This window comes from Callithrix jacchus, chromosome 10 (assembly GCF_049354715.1).
Source record: "Callithrix jacchus isolate 240 chromosome 10, calJac240_pri, whole genome shotgun sequence".
NCBI classification, from domain to species: domain Eukaryota; kingdom Metazoa; phylum Chordata; class Mammalia; order Primates; family Cebidae; genus Callithrix; species Callithrix jacchus.
Genome location: NC_133511.1, coordinates 114,292,959 through 114,311,401, shown reverse-complemented (window position 1 = coordinate 114,311,401; position 18,443 = coordinate 114,292,959). Strand labels below are relative to the sequence as shown.

Below are 18,443 nucleotides of genomic sequence, written 5' to 3'. Positions count from 1 at the left end.
CAGTGCCGCTATAAATATACTTGTGCATGTATCTTTAGAGTAGAGTGATTTATAATCCTTTGGGTATACACCCAGTAATGGGATTGCTGGGTCAGATGTTATTTTTAGTTCTAGATCCTTGAGAAATATCCACACTGTCTTCCACAATGGTCAAATTAATTTACACTCCCACCAACAGTGTAAAAGCATTCCTGTTTCTCCACATCCTCTCCAGCATCTATTGTTTCCTGACTTTTTTTTTTGACCTCTGAACTTTTTATTGGCCTTCTGCTCCCCCAAGGGTCCCCTGCTTCTGCTGGCCTAATGTCTCAGAACTTTGGTGTCGTTGGTCTCAGACACCACTTTGCCATCCACTATCCCGCGGGTGGTCGTCTTTTGGATGGTTTGCGTGGAGTTGCTGCTGCTGTTGAAGGCATCACTGAGACTGAAGTCCTCCCCATCTTCCAGCAGGCGACGGTAGGTGGCGATCTCAGCCTCCAGCTTGACCTTGATGTTCAACAGAGCCTCGTACTCCTGGGCCTGGCGCTGTCCCTCTGCCTGGGTCTGTGCCAGCTCTGACTCCAGGTGCAGCAGGATCCCGTTGAGCTGCTCCATCTGCAGGGCATAGCGGGCCTCCACCTCCCTCAGGCTGTTCTCCAAGCTGATCTTTGTATTTCTCATGGAGCCCAGGTCAATCTCCAAGGACTGGACTGTACGTCTCAGCTCTGTGAGTGTCATCCCAGCAGTTTCAACCTCAGTGGACTGTGTGGTGACTATTGTGGTACTCTCCTCAATCAGCTGAGTCCAGTACTTGTCCAGTTCCTCTCGGTTCTTCCGAGCCAGCTCGTCATACTGAGCCCGGATTTCTTCCATGATCTTAGCAAGGTCCTGAGATTTGGGGGTATCTACCTCCACGGTCAATCCAGAGCTGGCAATCTGGGCTTGTAGGCCATTTACTTCCCCTTCATGGTTCTTCTTCATGAAGAGCAGCTCCTCCTTGAGAGCCTCGATCTCTGTCTCCAGCTGCAGCCGAGTGACATTGGTGTCATCGATGACCTTGCGGAGACCATGGATGTGGCTCTCCACAGACTGGCGCATGGCCAGCTCTGTCTCATACTTGACTCTAAAGTCATCAGCAGCAAGATGAGCATTGTCAATCTGCAGACTGATGCGGGCATTGTTCACAGTATTTGAGAAGATCTGAGCCCTCAGGTCCTCATGGTCTTGAAGTAATGGCCCCAGTCTCTGACCTGGGGTCCCTTCTTCTCCAGGTGCTCCCGGATTTTGCTCTCCAGCTTCCGGTTCTCGGTCTCCAGGCTCCTGACTCTGTCCAGGTAGGAGGCCAGGCGGTCGTTCAGGATTTGCATGGTCTCCTTCTCGTTCTGGATGCCTCCCATTCCTGCCAGACCCCTGGCCAGGCCCCCGACACCCATGCCGCTCCGGACGCTGGTGGAGCGCTTCACGGAGACGCGGGAACCAGAGCCCCCGGCGCCTGCATAGACGCTGTCCGCGCTGCTGACCGGCCGGGCACCATAGCTGGGCACCCGGACGGAGCCCACGGACCGGTAGTTGGTGGAAAAGGAGGAGCGAGTGGTGAAGCTCATGCTGCCTGGGGAGGAGAGCGAGAGGACAGGACTCAGGCTTCGCAGACGACCGTTTCCTGACTTTTTAATGAATGCCATTCCAACTGGCCTGAGATGGCATCTCATTGTGGTTTTGATTTGCATTTATCTAATGACCAGTCATGATGAGCATTTTTTCATATGGCTGTTGGCTGCATAAAGGTATTCTTTAGGGATGTGTCTGTTCATTTCCTTTGCCCACTTTTTGATGGGGTTGTTTTTTTTTCTTGTATTTTTGTTTAAGTTTTTTGTAGATTCTGGATATTAGCCCTTTGTCAGATGGGTAGATTGCAAAAATTGTCTCCCATTCCATAAGTTGCCTGTTCACTCTGATGATGATTTCTTTGGCTGTTCAGAAGCTCTGTAGTTTAATTAGTTCTCATTTACCAATTTTGGCTTTTTTTGCCATTGCTTTTGGTGTTTTTAGTCATGAAGTTTTTGGTGCATTTTCCATGAATCTTATGTAACCAACAATGATACATTTGAAATTATGTACACTATGACTGAAGCACAATTAGATTCCTAATCCCAGAGTTCTTTAATTAAACACAAGAGGGATGATTCCAGAAGTAACACTCATCACTGATATTTCTTAGTCCCTCTGCGATTTGCTTTAAAAGCAGGTCTCCACCCCTCATATACTGGTATAAATATGACTACATTTTATATCTTAGAGAAGCATCTAAAAACCTTTTTAATCAAAGACCAAGAAAACAACAAGTCTTTATCAGAACCAGAAGTAAGTCCTTAGCTTTTATGTTCCTTATTTTTAAAGGGAAATTATATTAATGTATTAACTGAATCTCACAAAATATTTGCATTTTTATTATGAAATTTTTTTCTTTGATTTTGCATATCATTGGGGCTCATTAATCTTGAGTTTTTCCTCTGAAAAACTCTCAGTGCCTTCTCTCAATGGCTATGGGCAAAGAAGTAGGAAATAGAGTTAGCTATGAAAACTGTTAACTCTATTTGTAACAGTACTCATTACATGGTTACTATATGCAAATCATTTTTCTACGCACTTTAAATGAGAAAACTGTTATTCCTTACAAAAACTCCATTTCTCATTTTATAGATGGGAACACTAAGATAAGATAGTTTTGATAATTTGCCACTATGATACAATTTGTAACTAGTGAAGCCAGAATCAGAATCACTAATTGGAATTAGATTCATGAAATTCTTACTTTTTGAATACTAAAGTATTTACTCAGATATTCAGTATATTAGAGTAGGCCCAGTATCATCTAATCTAATTTATTTATTTTGCAAAGGTTGCAAATGAGTGAAATATTAACCAAATTCAATTAGAAAGTTAGTTGGTGGCAGAGCTGAGTATAGGTTCCAGACCCACCCAGAACTTTTGTTTGCTTGAGAGAATCTCTGAGCACACCTGAAAAGCTTAGGGAATTGCTGCTATAGGGTACCACTGGTCATTTGTATCTGATCATATGTACTAGCCTGCTGCTAAGTTGGTCATTAGAGGACAGGTATAATGAGGTTGCATCTGTCAAGGTTAATGTAAAACGTTCTATTGGCCCCGAGTCTCACATTTCAATCTAGAATCCATCTGTGTACTTTTCTTTTCTTGCAAATAAATACTCTAGGGAATTTATATTACTTTTTCCATTTACTTCCTAGCACATAACATTCACTTTTCTTCATCATATTAGAACATTTCCAATACTATTAGAGAAGAAGGAAGGCAATGAAAAGGAGATAGAGATAGCCTCATACATTTTCCTTTTGCTAAAAGAAATATCATTTGAAAACAAAACTTCTTCATCTGTAGTTTCCAACAGAGCTTTGTATGTTTCTGAGGACAAAATAGAAAACTACGTTAGTAAATGTTTTCCTCTGCATCTCCTCATTTCAAATAAATGAGGGACTTATATTTGCAAATATTTTGAGTCACCTTGAAGGTTGCTTCTTAAAAAATGACTGTTTATTATGCTTCTATGCTTTATTTTAAACATTTTGCTTGTTTCTACCTTTACAAACATAAATGGACAAAAATCAAATTTTATCCTGCAGTCCTCTAGGACAAATTTAACTTTGGTGTACCCCGTTTCCTACAAATGTACACATGTCATCTTCTATTTCTAGTAGCAGAGTTTGAAATCAATTAATTTACCTACCAACAGACTCTCTAATATTTTCTGTGATATTTTTCGATAGTATTTTCAGAATTATCACCGATGAAATAAAAAACAAAACAAGAAGGACAAACCGTATGCTCACTACACACAAATGCAAGGCCATTTTCAGGTATTAGAGGGAGCTTAATTTAATCTAAGATTTTCGTGTACTTTGTATCTTCTAACCTGCATACCTCCATTTCCTCCTCCAGCTCTCCACCTCTGGTAACCACTGTTTTATTTTTTATCTCTGTTTATTTAATTTTTCAAGAGTCCACATGTAAGTGAGATTATTCACTATTTGTCTTCCTGTGTCTGGTTTATTTCACTTAAAATAGTGTCCTTCAGGCTTGTACATATTGTATAAAATGACAAGATCTTCTTTTCAGGGATGAATAACATTCTATTGTAAATATATATCACTATTTCTTTATCTATTTGTCCTTCATCAGGTACTTGCGTTGTTTTCATACCTTAGCTATTATGAAGAATATTGCAAAAACATGAAAGTACAGAGGCTTCAAGAGGTGGTGATTTCACAGGATAAACAAGTCTAGAGATCTAAGGAACAACATGAGGACTATAGGTAATAAAATTATACTGAATCTGGGACTCATGCTAAATGAATACATCTTAGCTGCTCTTGCAAACAAAAACAAAAAAAGGGTAACTATATGCTAATGCATATGTTAATTTGCTTCACTACAGTAAGATTTTACTCTTTTTATGCATCTCATATGTTATGAACCTTAAATGCATTAAAATTTATTTTTAAAAAGAGTTCATTAACTGAGGTCCAGGCAATCTATAAAACTTTCACATTTGGTGGTCAGATTTTCAGTATCTGTATTTATCTTGAATTATCATGAGTTCATTTGAACAAACAAACAAACCAAGAAACAAACTAAGAAGCTTAATAATCTTTCTTAACATGAATTCTTGCAGTTTTCTTGACTGGTTTCTTTTCTTTTTCTTAAAAAAAGTCTTTTCTTACTCATTTGTGATTGAATAGCCTACAAAATTTATCTAGACAATTAGCTTTTTGAAATTGGTTACAATCTAGTGCATCCTCAATGGGAATAAAAGCCTTCCTTTAGGGCATCTTCTATTTTTTAACTGTTGAGAGGTGGGCAATTTCCTTCTCCTTCTATATTCTCAGTGTCCGTTTTTATAGCTTGCGTGTTCCAGGGACGGTGGGGTCATGGTCATGCAGTCCAATCACAAGGCCCTGTGCTCAGAAGGACCTCCCAAGCTTTGTTTAATGCTTTGCTTTCATGGTCCTGAAATTTTTAATAATATTTTGTACAACAATTCTTATATTTTTATTTCATACTGAAACAGGAGAGTTTCCTTATCCCCTTTGCAGGATGTGTGACAGGGGTGTGGTTTATGTCAATCAGCTCAGTTAGACCCTCTGCATTATTGCAAGGGCAGAAGTCTTTCTATATCCCACGTTCCTGCCCAGCATACTGGAAAAATGAAATCACATGCGGACTTGGAGGGTGAATGCAAGGTTTTATTGAGTGGTGGAGGTGACTCTCAGTAAAATGGAGGGGGAGTCAGAAAGGGGATGGAGTGGGAAAGTAGTCTTCCCCTGGAGTTGGACTGCTCAACTGCCTATGCTCCTCTGACTGTCCCCAGCCGAACTCCCTTCAGTGTCTGCATTATTTCATGGTCATTGGTCTGCTGACATCTGCTTGCATCTGCTTTCATCTGCTGCTGTGCTACTCTGCTCCTCTCAAAATGCAGCCAATTGTGTCCACGCCCACTAAGGTCTCAGGTTTTTATGGGCGCAGGGTGGGGACCATGGCAGGCCAGACTGGTATTGGAAAACACAACATTTGGGTGTGAAAACAGGAGTGCCTGTTCTCACTTAGGTTCATGGGCCGAGGCCTATAAGTGGAGGCCTCACCAGGGACCCCACATCACTTCCACATCCCATTCCTGTATCAATATTGGATTCAGTGTATTGTGTAGCTGAGATCCCAGTTCTAGGTTTTACAAATTGTAAATTTTTCCTGTCCTTGATCTACTCCTCTTCTGGTTCTTCCTCTATCAGCAGAGCCTTCCCAACATGCTGACCTAGCCAGCCCAGGTGTTCCTAATTCAAGAGGTGTTCACCTTTTATTCCGTCCTGACACAGGGGCAGACCTACTGTGGTTTTCTTTCTTTGTACACACATCCTATCTATAGTCTTTTTACCTCTCTCCACTTAGGAGCCCTTATTCTCTACTTCAATCATATATTTCTGGATCCTACAAAAGCCACTGAGCTTCAGGGTCAAAAATGTTTTAGATTTCACAGGCAGCTATTAAACCACATGCAACAAAGAAGTTATTCTGCAAATGAAGTCCTCTAGTACAATTTCCTGTTATGGGTTCTTAAATCTGAAAGTCCCACATCCTAATATTTTTTTCTCTCATTTTTCTTTGTTGTAATCACTGACACTGTACTCTGGTGTGGTGGGTACTCCACCACACCCAACTGATTTTTGTATTTTTAGTAGAGATGGGGTTTCACCATGATGGCCAGGCTGGTCTTGAACTCCTGACCTCAGGTGATCCACCTGCCTCAGCCTCCCAAAATGTTGGGATTACAGGCGTGAGCCACCGTGCCTAGCCAAATGTTACTTTTTCAGTGAGATCTTCCTTTGACCTTCCTTTCCCCTAAACTATATATATTTTTTTAAATTTTTTATTGGATTTTAGGTTTTGGGGTACATGAGCAGAGCATGCAAGACAGTTGCGTAGGTACACACATGGCAGTGTGCTTTGCTTTCCTTTTCCCCTTCACCCACGTTTGGCATTTCTCCCCAGGCTATCCCTCCCCATCTCCCCCTCCCACTGGCCCTCCCCCTTTCCCCCCTATAGACCCCAGTGTTTAGTACTCCCCTTTCTGTGTCCATGTGTTCTCATTTTTCATCACCCGCCTATGAGTGAGAATATGCGGTGTTTCAATTTCTGTTATGAATAAACTATATTTTCTTTATTTTTCTCCACAATGGTTATTTGGAACGTTATTTATTTACTTGACATCATAGCTGTCTCTGTCCACTAGAATGTGAAAACCAAGAAAAGCAGAAATTTTTGAAAGGTTTGTTCACCCCTGCATTTATAGTGCCCAATCACACAAAATGTTGAGTATCAGTAAATACTTGTTTTATAAATATCTAGTTTGATGCCCAAAATGACATAATAAAAGGAAAGATAAATATTATTATTTCCATTTACACATGGGAAAATAAAGTGATTCATTCAGTTGCAAAGGTTTTAAATTACTGAAACAACTCTGTAATCAAGGGCTTCTAACCAGCTCCTAACCTCAAGATATGTCATTGCTCCTTAGGTACATACTCAAGGACACAACTCAATCACATAATAGAACATCCCTAAATGTAAAGAGAATGTGTCGAACATAACCCTATTTATCATGGTGCACTATGCAAGAATGCCATGGCTCTCTGTGTCACCAGCAACTCCTTATCATCATAAATCTCAAGGCCTTCCAGGTCTATATATGGAATTTTATTAAAAAGTTTGGCTTTAGAAAGGTGATATGTATTGCAACAGCAACTAATAAAGGAAGTTCTTAAAACACATAAAGGGGAGGGCCAGTGGGAGGGGGAGGTGGGGAGGGATAGCCTGGGGAGAAATGCCAAATGTGGGTGAAGGGGAGAAGAAAAGCAAAGCACACTGCCATGTGTGTACCTACGCAACTGTCTTGCATGCTCTGCTCATGTACCCCAAAACCTATAATCCAATAAAAAATTTAAAAAAAAAATAATAATATTAACATATTAGGATAAATTTTGTGTGGGATGATGATCAGGTATAAGGGACCAAATTCCCACCTTTATAGCAAAGCAGCATTAAATGATACTTAAAATGGAAAAAAAAAAACCACATAATTTTGAGTTCTTACCTCAGATTCTCGGATTGTACACACTAGCAGTGTGACCTTGGTTCAATTATATAACCTTTTGTACATTGCTTTTCTCAATAGTAACAACAGCACAGAATTTTGCTTATAGACCTTCTAAAACTTACAATAAAATAAATGAGGAGACTCATTTTGAAATGAGACGAGAACTGGGAAGCCTACAATAAAAATTTCAAGTATGAAAGAATGGGCAAAAAATAAAAACATCTTGAGGGAAAGGAAAATGAGAAAGAAACATGAGAATTAGCAAAGATTCTGATGTGAAAAGAGGTAAAAAGCCGAAGGGATTTGTAATACTTCTTGTTAGATACAAGTTGTAATTAGAAGATAAAATGCTAACTGTGGAATAGTAAATCTTTTCTTTCTAAGCACATTAAGTCATTGCTCTAAACATCCTCAAGATACTACATGAGAATTTATTTTATTTCACAGTTCTTTGTTCATTTATTTGGCAGATGTTTATTGGGTCATTATGACTGTACATTTTGAGCTGTGATCTGGGAACGCTTTTGTTATTTGTTATTTGTTTACAGATATTTGTTAGAGATGAAGATTCCAGTGCCCCACACAAGAATGTCTGCAAAAATTAGCAAGCTTCCCAAGATATTGCTTCTACACTAAGTTGCAATAATCACTTAATTCTCCTGAGAACATGGTAAAATGAAAGGCTACATGGAGATAAATATGAGTAAAAATTGCAAGTCATTCATTCTTATATACTCTCCTTTTTGCATTTAAATAAGCTCAGTATAAAAATATGTGTTGAGCAGTATAATTAAAAAATTGAACTCCACTTTGTCCCTGCTCTCAACACCATTATGTGAGGAGAAAGTATATGCTTTAAAATGATATAATGGGGGCTAAAGAATAAATTACAGAAATATAAAATACTCTGGAAACAAAGAAGTAAGAGATAATTAAGTGACAGATATTAGGAGAAACGAAAGAAAAATGCTTCAAAAAAAGTGGCTGTTAACGTGGGTCATGTAGCATGAGTAGAATTAGGTTTAAAAAAATGCAGGAAGATAGAAGAGATGTAGCTCAGTCAGATAGATAGATAGACAGACAGACAGATAGAGGTGTAGGTATAGATTTATCTAGAGATGTAGAGAAAGAATATATTAGTAACTTAATTCTTAGGCAGATGACATAATGGCATTGCAGACTTACAAAATTATGGTAAGTCTAACAAAATTACCAAAACAAAACTTTATGGTAGTACCCAGAAATAGATAACTTTGGATGAAATATGAAGATGTGGAGAAAAACTAATTGAAATGAATGTTAACATGGTATGTGTACTTGTTTATATATGTTTTATGTCTTTAGTTCCAAGAGCAAACTGCCAGGAAATGTCCAACGTAAATGGCAGTGCAATCACAGAATTTATTTTACTTGGACTCACAGATCGGTCAGAACTCCAGCCTCTGCTCTTCGTGTTGTTTCTGGTTGTTTACCTCATCACTGTCCTAGGCAACCTGGGCATGATAATGTTAATCAGACTGGACTCTCGCCTTCACACACCCATGTACTTCTTCCTCACTAACTTAGCCTTTGTGGATTTGTGCTATACATCAAATGCAACCCCGCAGATGCTGGCTAATATCATATCTGAGAAGACCATTTCCTTTGCTGGCTGCTTTACACAGTGCTACATTTTCATTGCCCTTCTCCTCACTGAGTTTTACATGCTGGCAGCAATGGCCTATGACCGCTACGTGGCCATATGTGACCCTCTGCACTACAGTGTGAAAATGTCCAGGCGAGTCTGCATCTGCTTGGCCTCATTTCCCTATGTCTATGGCTTCTCAGATGGACTGTTCCAGGCTACCTTGACCTTCCGCCTGAGCTTCTGTAATTCCAATGTCATCAACCACTTCTACTGTGCTGACCCACCACTCATTAAGCTTTCTTGCTCTGATACTTATGTCAAAAAGCACGCGATGCTGATCTCAGCTGGCTTGAACCTCTCCAGCTCCCTCACCATCATTCTGATGTCCTATACCTTCATTATTGCCACTGTCCTCCGGATCAAATCAGCAGAGGGAAGGCACAAGGCATTCTCCACCTGTGGTTCCCATATGATGGCTGTCACCCTGTTTTATGGGACTCTGTTTTGCATGTATGTAAGACCACCAACAGATGAGACTGTTGAGGAATCTAAAATAATAGCTGTCTTCTACACCTTTGTCAGTCCGGTGCTTAATCCATTGATCTACAGTCTGCGGAATAAAGATGTGAAGCAGGCCTTGAAGAATGTCCTGAGATGAAGTATGGTCATGACCATGGCAATATCTTCACCTTCTAATAAACCATAAGTCAAAAACTTTGGCTCAAATGTACTTGCATTTTGATGATGAGTTTTAGTAACATCATTGATGATGATGACTCTGTAAGTATGTCTTCAGTATCTTAGCTAAAAATCTCATGTTGGAGAAAAATGAGCTGCATTTATTTTTCTATGCCATGTTTCATAAGTTGGTCTTCATCCAGTAGCATTGACATTAGCATGGAGGCTAATACAACAAACAACACCTAATTTGATACAACATCAAATTAATTAATCATTAGAAAGAATTTACTACAAATATATAAGGGCATCTCTCAGCATTCAGGGAAAAGAGTGCAGCTAGAACTCAGGAAACAATCAAAATGCAGGATGCAAAGGCCCAAAAACTTACATCTCATTTTCCAATCTGTATCTGTTTGTTGCTGGAATATATTAGCCGGATAATTTAAACTTAATGTAATGATTAAGTTTAAATATGAACCTTATTTTCTACAACCTTGCTATTTTGTCTTCGTTTTAGCAGAGTTTTAAAATTTGTTTCTTACATTCCCTAATATTTAATACATTTAATAGGTCAAGTAAGAAATATCTGTGAGTTTTATTTTTGTTTTTTATTACACTGGCTACACTGATAATACAATGTGGAATGAAAGTATTGAGCAGATATCTATGCTTTGTTTCCCATCTATTTAATATATTACCAGGTTGTATAAAGATAGTTATAGACTCTTCATTGATGTATTTTATCCATTTGAATGTTTCCTTCTATTATTTTTGCTTAGAAACTTTGTTATTAGTTGATACTAAATAATGTGAAAAGTAGTTTCAGCATCTATTGATTAATCCTGTGGCCACTCCTTTATTCTGTTAATGTGGTGTTTAATTGTGTTTACCTTGCATTCCTGAGTTTACATAAAATTAATTGTATTATTTTTTTCTATCAGTGGATTTGCTTAGTTGAAGTATTTCTGAAACATGAAATAGTCTTATGCACATTTAGAAGAAATATTTGTTCTATAACTTAACTTTTTCTAATGCCTTGATCAGGTTTTAATAGTGTGTTTATAAAACAAGGTAGGAAATGTTGCTCCTTCCTGTATTTTTCTAAATGTTTGAGTAAGATAATGATCATTTCCTCTTACGTATGTGTTAAAATTTGTAAGTGAAATCACTGGGATCTAGAGATTCCTTTGTGGAAAGTTTTGATTGTGATTTTAATTTATTTAATAGATAAGGAGCTATCCAAGTGGTCTGCTTGTGTCTATTTTGGTGTTTTGTGTCTTTCAAGGAATTTGTCCATTTCATTTGTATTGACAAATTAATTGTTTATAGTATTTTCTTAGTGTCTTTTTAATGTCTCTACTATCTTTTAAAAATATCTTCTTTTCTAATCCTGAAATAAACAATTTGTGTTTTCTCAAATTTTTGGGGGGCATCAGTCTGCTAGTAGGATTATCAATTTAGTTACACTATCAAATAACTGACTGTTTTTTGTTGTTCTTTAATTACTGATTTATTTTCTATTTTGGTAGTTTCTGCTGTTACTTTCTTAGTTTTACTTTCATGGCATTTGTCTGTATCTCCTTTTATCATTTTTTTAAACTGGTAGTTTAGATTTTTGATATGAGACTTTCTTATTTTCTCATATAAATGTTTACAAGTATGTATTTTCCCTTATTTTAGACACTAATTTTGATAAAATCAATGTATGTCATCAGTCAGCTTTCAATTTTTTAATTTCCTTGTGAAATAAATTAATAAATTAAGTATGGTTTATTAGGTGTGTATGTACTTAATTACCACATATTTGGGGATTTTAAGATATATTTTATTGCTATTGATTTCTAATTTAATTCCATTACTGTCGGAGAACATACCCTATGTGATTTCATTCTGCTAAAATTTATTGAAACTTGTTTTGTGTCCAGTAGTATGGCCTAAATGGATACATTTTTTTTAATATTCAAAAGGGATGTGCATTGACAGTTGTTGGATGCAAAGCTGATGTATTGCATAGTGGTATATGTCCTCCAACTTGGTATTAGGCTAGTGCAAAAGTAATTGTAGTTTTGCCATTACTTTCATGACAAAAACATCAATTACTTTTGCACTAACTTAAAATGTATTATCTGCTTAACTTCTCTTTTCTTCTATTCTACCTTTGCTTGCCTCCACTTGTCCAACATTTTTGGAATTAGATTTTTATTAATATTTCATTTGTTTTATTTATTATCTTTTTAATGCACCTATTTTAGTTCTTTTGATAATTTTTTACAGTGTTCTAAGTGAAGAAGCAGGAGCATCACCATCTTGGATAAGCCCCCGTTCTAAAGTGCACCTTAATAAAAAAACCACCTAAATCAAAGGGTGCCAGGCTAATGGCTAAGGTCAGCATTACCTTAAACCAAAAATAACATCTCCAGCCAGAAACATTCCAAACTCCCCCCTGACCAGAGACATGCTAGCCCTGAGACAACACCCCTCCACCTAAGAAGATGCCACCATCCTTGAGATAAACCCACTCCAGCTGGAAAGATGTCTGCCATGATATAAACTTCCCTTCTCCCAGAGACATTCCATCCCTGCCACAAAACTTTTCCCTCACATAGAATCATTCTGAGCTTGTGATAAGCCCTTTCACCCCAAAACCAATATATAATCTTAGTCTGGAAGAGAAAGTGCTCCTGACTGAAATCAGCCAAGAGCCCCTCTCAGGTTTTATCTAAAGTAAACTTTCCTTTAGCTGTTGAGCCACATTTCATGTTTCTTTCCTCTTTCTTTAATTCTTACACTAAGGATGAAAATAAACATTTTAAATTATCATGGAAAATTTATAATTCATATTTTGCCACTTCATTCTTCACACTTAATGCTTTATATATCACAAGTGTACTTACCTATTGCAAGTGTATAAGTCTATCTGAACTTTTCTTTGTGTTGATTTTGACATATATTTTACTTCTACAAAATTTTAAATCCCACCTTAAAATGAGATTTATTTTTTTTGCTTGAAGTGGTCATTCTTCTGATAATAGAATAAAGAAAAGAAAAAAATAGAGTTTTATATTTACTCATATATTTTTAATAGACAGTATTTTTTTATCCTTTTTTTTAGCTCAAATTTTAATTCGCTGTCATTGCATAAGAGTGTAAAAAATAAAACTTTTTTGTTATTATAGTTCATGCTGCTGGCAGCAAACTTATTTAGCTTTTTTCTGATGATATCTTAATTTTACCCCCTTCTTAGTGTATACTTTCTCTAAGTAAAAAAATCCGGGCTGGCCATTTTTGATGTTTCTATTTATTTCAACACTTTAAAGATGTCATTCCACTATATTCTAATGGTCTTCGATTCTAATATGAAGTTAGCCATTATTATTCTTCTGTGTGTGTGTGTCCTTTAATCACGATTTCTTCTTATAAATAGTTTTCATTATTTTGGCTATTATGGATCTAGGTAGGACTTTTTGGTATTTAACTTGCTTGTAGTTTGCTCAATCTCTTTGATCATTAAGTTGATATCTTCTACAAATTTACTAAAACTTTGACAACTATTTATTTATTTTGGACACCATAATATGTATATTAAGTACTTTGTATTTTCCATAAGTTAATGAAGCTCTGTCTATTCGTTTTACATTTCTCATTTTTCTTCATTCCTTTTCTTTCTATTCTTCACACTAGACAAGTTCTACTGAGTTTATCTATTCCCTGAGACTTTCTTCTTCCATCTCTAACCTAATATTTAATGCTGTTTAAATAAATGATTTAGACAAACTAATGTAACTAAATTTACTTGAGTAAAGAACAGTTCACAAATCAATTAATATTTATAAATAAAAGAGGTTGCGAAATCCTCCCAGAGCACTATTGGTGCAATTGTATGGGATGACTAGGGAGGCAAAATGGAGAAACCATCTGATTGCCTGTGCATTGGCATTTGCCTTATTTGGACATGGTTGGATGAGGCTCTTGCCTTTTGTGAACATGGTATGATTGGTTGGTCACCTGTGATAGTTTGAAGGTTGACTGTGATTGGCTGAATCCTGGCTGTTTGATTAAAACTAAAAAAAATACTCCTAAATTAGATTTGTTTATATGTGGTACATATGGACTAGATGTCTGCAGCACAGAGTTAGCCTCATGGCAATGACCTTCTGATTTATTTGAATTAATAATTCCCCTCTTTTGATCAACCTCTCAGTCTTAAGAAATTGTCCAATATTGGGACCCAGCACTTTGGGAGGCCAAGGTAGGTGTATCACGAGGTTGAGAGATTGAGACCATCCTTGCCAACATAGTGAAACCCCATTTCTACCAAAAATACAAAAAAATTTGCTGGGCATGGTGGCACATGCCTCTAGTCCCAGCTACTCCAGAGGCAGAGGCAGGAGAATGGCTTGAACTTGGGAGGCAGAGGTCGCAGTGAGACGAGATCAGTCCACTACACTCTAGCCTGGCAACAGAGCAAGATTTTGTCTTGATTAACAATGGCCAATATCTTGGGCATTAACACTGCTCTCTGTAACCATCAATGAATTTATCTGATCTCAGTATGGAATTCACAAGTCATGATGTCAGTTAATTAAATAATGTTAAGTTCTTGCTCTTCTAATTACAGTGAGACTCTTCAACACACAGCAGATGACTTCATGAAAGAGGATAAAGTACACTCCAGAGACTGTTTGTTGACTATCAAGAGACCAACACTAAAAAATCAAAGAATTAGGCAGAAGAGGAATCTACTTGTTTTAATGAAGTAGATTAAGTATTACTTTATTGTAACTAACATTTACAAGATAAATGCAATACCATACATATCTATCTATGTACAGAAGGAAGTGTTAGCTATCACATATACTCCACCATTCAACCAACAGAGAGTCCAAAGATGATATTGAAAAAAAATTTTATTTTAGTAAGGCAGTTTAGAGATGTTTTCTGGAAATTATAGCCTTTAGAATAGAGTCAGCTATAGTAATTAATTTTTGAGACAGACTTATAATTATCATCTCATTTACCTTTATACCAAACCAAAAAAGAAATATTTTTCAATGTTATCTATTTAGAGTGACTTACACCTGCTGAAAAATTACACCACTCTATAGTACAAATTAAGAGGTGTAGACCAATGTTCAGTTTCTGATTGTTTATAGTGTTTCTGATTGTTTATGGTGCTGTTAAAAATCCCTGAATCACATGAGTCTCTTATTTTCTGCTTACTGAAATATAGAGTTGCTCCTGAGCTGGATTGTTGACTATATTCTCCACAGATGAACTATATCCTGAAGCAACACAACAGACTATTTATTGTGGGATGTATGGTGCATTAGGGGTCCACACTAGGGAAGCCTTAGTACTATGAACCAAGGATTCACATTAAATTATTAAATAATTTGATTCAATTGACAGAGAATTAGGGGTATGTGGAAGATTAAGGTTAGTCTACAGTCAAATTATCTTTCCCTTCACTTTTTTATTCATATTTTTATATAATTTAACTTCAAAATTAACCAAACTTAGTGGGTTTTGTCTACTGTTAAACAAGGAGTCTAAATTTGTGGATCTAAAACCCTAACCTTATAAAAAAAATTAAATGGAGAATTTGAGCAGGCAGTTGCACTTGGAATATTAGTAAACTTTGCTATAGAGTGAACAGAAAGATCTCTAATATCAGGTAGAGAATTAGGTTTAAAGTGCCATATCCAGCATTCTGTTAGGTTTCTGATAGAAGCTGTCAACTGCTAAATCCTAACCATAGCATTATTTTGTCACACAAAAACAGAAAATGGCACAGGAAACAAGGAAAAGGACAGAGAACTCTTGATCCACGATCCTATTACTAGAAATATTTACCTAGGATATCCTTATCTAGGATATTACCTACTTCTGGGAAGAAATATCCCTGATTGGTTTTACATTGATATCTCTTAAAGGTGAACATTCTCAAAAATATGGAGGGCTCCTTCTGACTTGAGAAATGTGGACCCAAGGCTCAAGCCTCTGAAGTTTCTGCTGCCGTGTGGGTAGTGAGATGTTGGTGTGGTCCCTTGCAATGATGCTAGTTAGTTTAGTTTAAAATCAAAAAAGGTCTTAATTTTAAATTTTATTTTGGGAAGTTGCCAACAATGTCAAAGATTAAAATACCTGATTTAATAGGATCACGGATTGCTGTGAAACAGCACTTATTCATTTAGCTAGAATGATACTTCAATGATATAAAAGGCACATACAGAAAGTCACGTATTTATAGGAAACAACTCAGCCCTTTTAAGAGAGAAGGCTTATATTTTTTAAGTAGTCAAAACCTGATAAAGACAACATGAAGCACAGGAAATTGTCTTGATCAAACACAAAATCATTGTTTTCTAGGCCAGTTACTGAAGAGGTTAAAACAACTTCAATAATTTATTAAGAGCAGAGCAATAATCTAAAGGAGAGAGAAAAAAAAGTATTGTGTTAACAGAAAAGAGAAACTTCCCCTTTTGAATCAGGGAACTGTTGATATTAATACTCAATTAAAAAACCTTGTAAACAAATAATTCTCCTCAAATCTTAACCAACGTGGTCACACGTAAAATTCTTTACCCAACATTCATCTTTCATCAACTTTTATGACAACTTCTTGTATCTATTCAGTTTTTGTCCTATACTTTTTCCCTTTCTCAACAAGCCATTCTATTTAGGCTAAAAATACCTTTTTTCCCTTAACAAAACAAAACACATCTTCATCGTTTTCAGCTTTTAGTACCAAAAACACATCTTACCTTCCTTGTATATTTGCATACATAGTATTTCCATATTATTTCTAGTAATTTTAGTCCCATATACTAATAGAATTCTTAATCCTTAATAACCTTAATTCAGAGTGAAAACTAAATGGTAAGCAGTTTTGAGCTGCCTGAAACATTCTGTAATTTAACATCGCTTCGTAATCCCTACAAGCATGCACTCGCTCATAGTACAATATTTCAGTTTGGCACAGGATGTGTTTAGGAACAGACACAGCTGTTTCTATCTGTCTTTAATAAGGAGCCGTAGGTGAGGTGAAATTTTGTCTACATCCTTTCATATTTTTAGGGGGCAGGCTAAGTTTTTGCTTGTTCAAATTTCCCTCAGCCTCAACTTTCTATCTTTGATGATAAAATGCTAAAACCTCTTATTATATGGGAAAATTTTATCTCCCTCACACATATTTAATTGATTTGTTTTTAACAGTTTGGCTCAAATTTCTCATGAAAATGAGACATTAAATAGCAGGCTATAATCTTAAGTTATGTTTATTGCTGGCAAATTGTTTAATATTTGAGATAACATGAGCTTCTCTTACTACTAACTTAGGAAAAGTTATGTGTATGTACTGTATATAATGAGAAAATTCTGAAGACATGTCTACTTTTTAATCAGAAAATACACTTTAAGTATGATTTATTTATCAAAGATTATCCCAGTTTATATAAGCTTGAAAACAAATTTGGCTCACCTTCCATCTTTCTAAGTGCTCAGGAATATTTAATTAATATAAGTATTAGCAGCAGCAAATCAATACCAGTCCCTGGCAACTTGATTCTTTTTTTTTTTTTTAATTTTTTATTGGATTTTAGGTTTTGGGGTACATGAGCAGAGCATGCAAGACAGTTGCGTAGGAACACACATGGCAGTGTGCTTTTCTTTCCTTCTCCCCTTCACCCACATTTGGCATTTCTCCCCAGGCTATCCCTCCCCACCTCCCCCTCCCACTGCCCCTCCCCTTTTCCCCCCAATAGACCCCAGTGTTTAGTACTCCCCTTTCTGTGTCCATGTGTTCTCATTTTTCATCACCCGCCTATGAGTAAGAATATGCAGTGTTTCATTTTCTGTTCTTGTGTCAGTTTGCTGAGGATGACGTTCTCCAGATTCATCCATGTCCCTACAAATGACACAAACTCATCATTTCTGATTGCTGCATAATATTCCATGGTGTATATGTGCCACATTTTTCCAATCCAGTCTATTATAAATGGGCATTTGGGTTGATTCAAGGTCTTTGCTATTGTAAACAGTGCTGCAATGAACATTCGTGTACATGTGTCCTTATAGTAGAATGAATTATAGTCTTTTGGATATATACCCAGTAATGGGATTGCTGGGTCAAATGGAATTTCTATTCCTAAGGCCTTGAGGAATCGCCACACTGTCTTCCACAATGGTTGAACTAATTTACACTCCCACCAACAGTGTAAAAGTGTTCCTTTTTCTCCACATCCTCTCCAGCATCTGTTGTCTCCAGATTTTTTAATGATCGCCATTCTAACTGGCGTGAGATGGTATCTCAATGTGGTTTTGATTTGCATCTCTCTGATGACCACTGACAATGAGCATTTTTTTATATGACTGTTGGCCTCATATGTGTCTTCTTTCGTAAAGCATTGGCAACAAAAGCCAAAATAGACAAATGGGACCTAATGAAACTCCACAGCTTCTGCACGGCAA

General features: G+C 36.8%; 1 protein-coding gene and 1 pseudogene across 1 annotated transcript; one reads left to right on the top strand and one right to left on the bottom strand.

Moving 5' to 3' along the window:
* Positions 1 to 251: 251 nt before the first annotated feature.
* Positions 252 to 1,630, bottom strand: LOC100404657 (keratin, type I cytoskeletal 18 pseudogene; annotated as a pseudogene).
* Positions 1,631 to 9,018: 7,388 nt separating this feature from the next.
* LOC100409895 (olfactory receptor 5M11) lies at positions 9,019 to 11,650 on the top strand. The gene has a single exon (XM_002755270.7). It carries the CDS (start codon positions 9,034 to 9,036, stop codon positions 9,949 to 9,951), a length of 918 nt encoding a protein of 305 aa, XP_002755316.3. The 5' UTR covers positions 9,019 to 9,033; the 3' UTR covers positions 9,952 to 11,650.
* Positions 11,651 to 18,443: the final 6,793 nt, after the last annotated feature.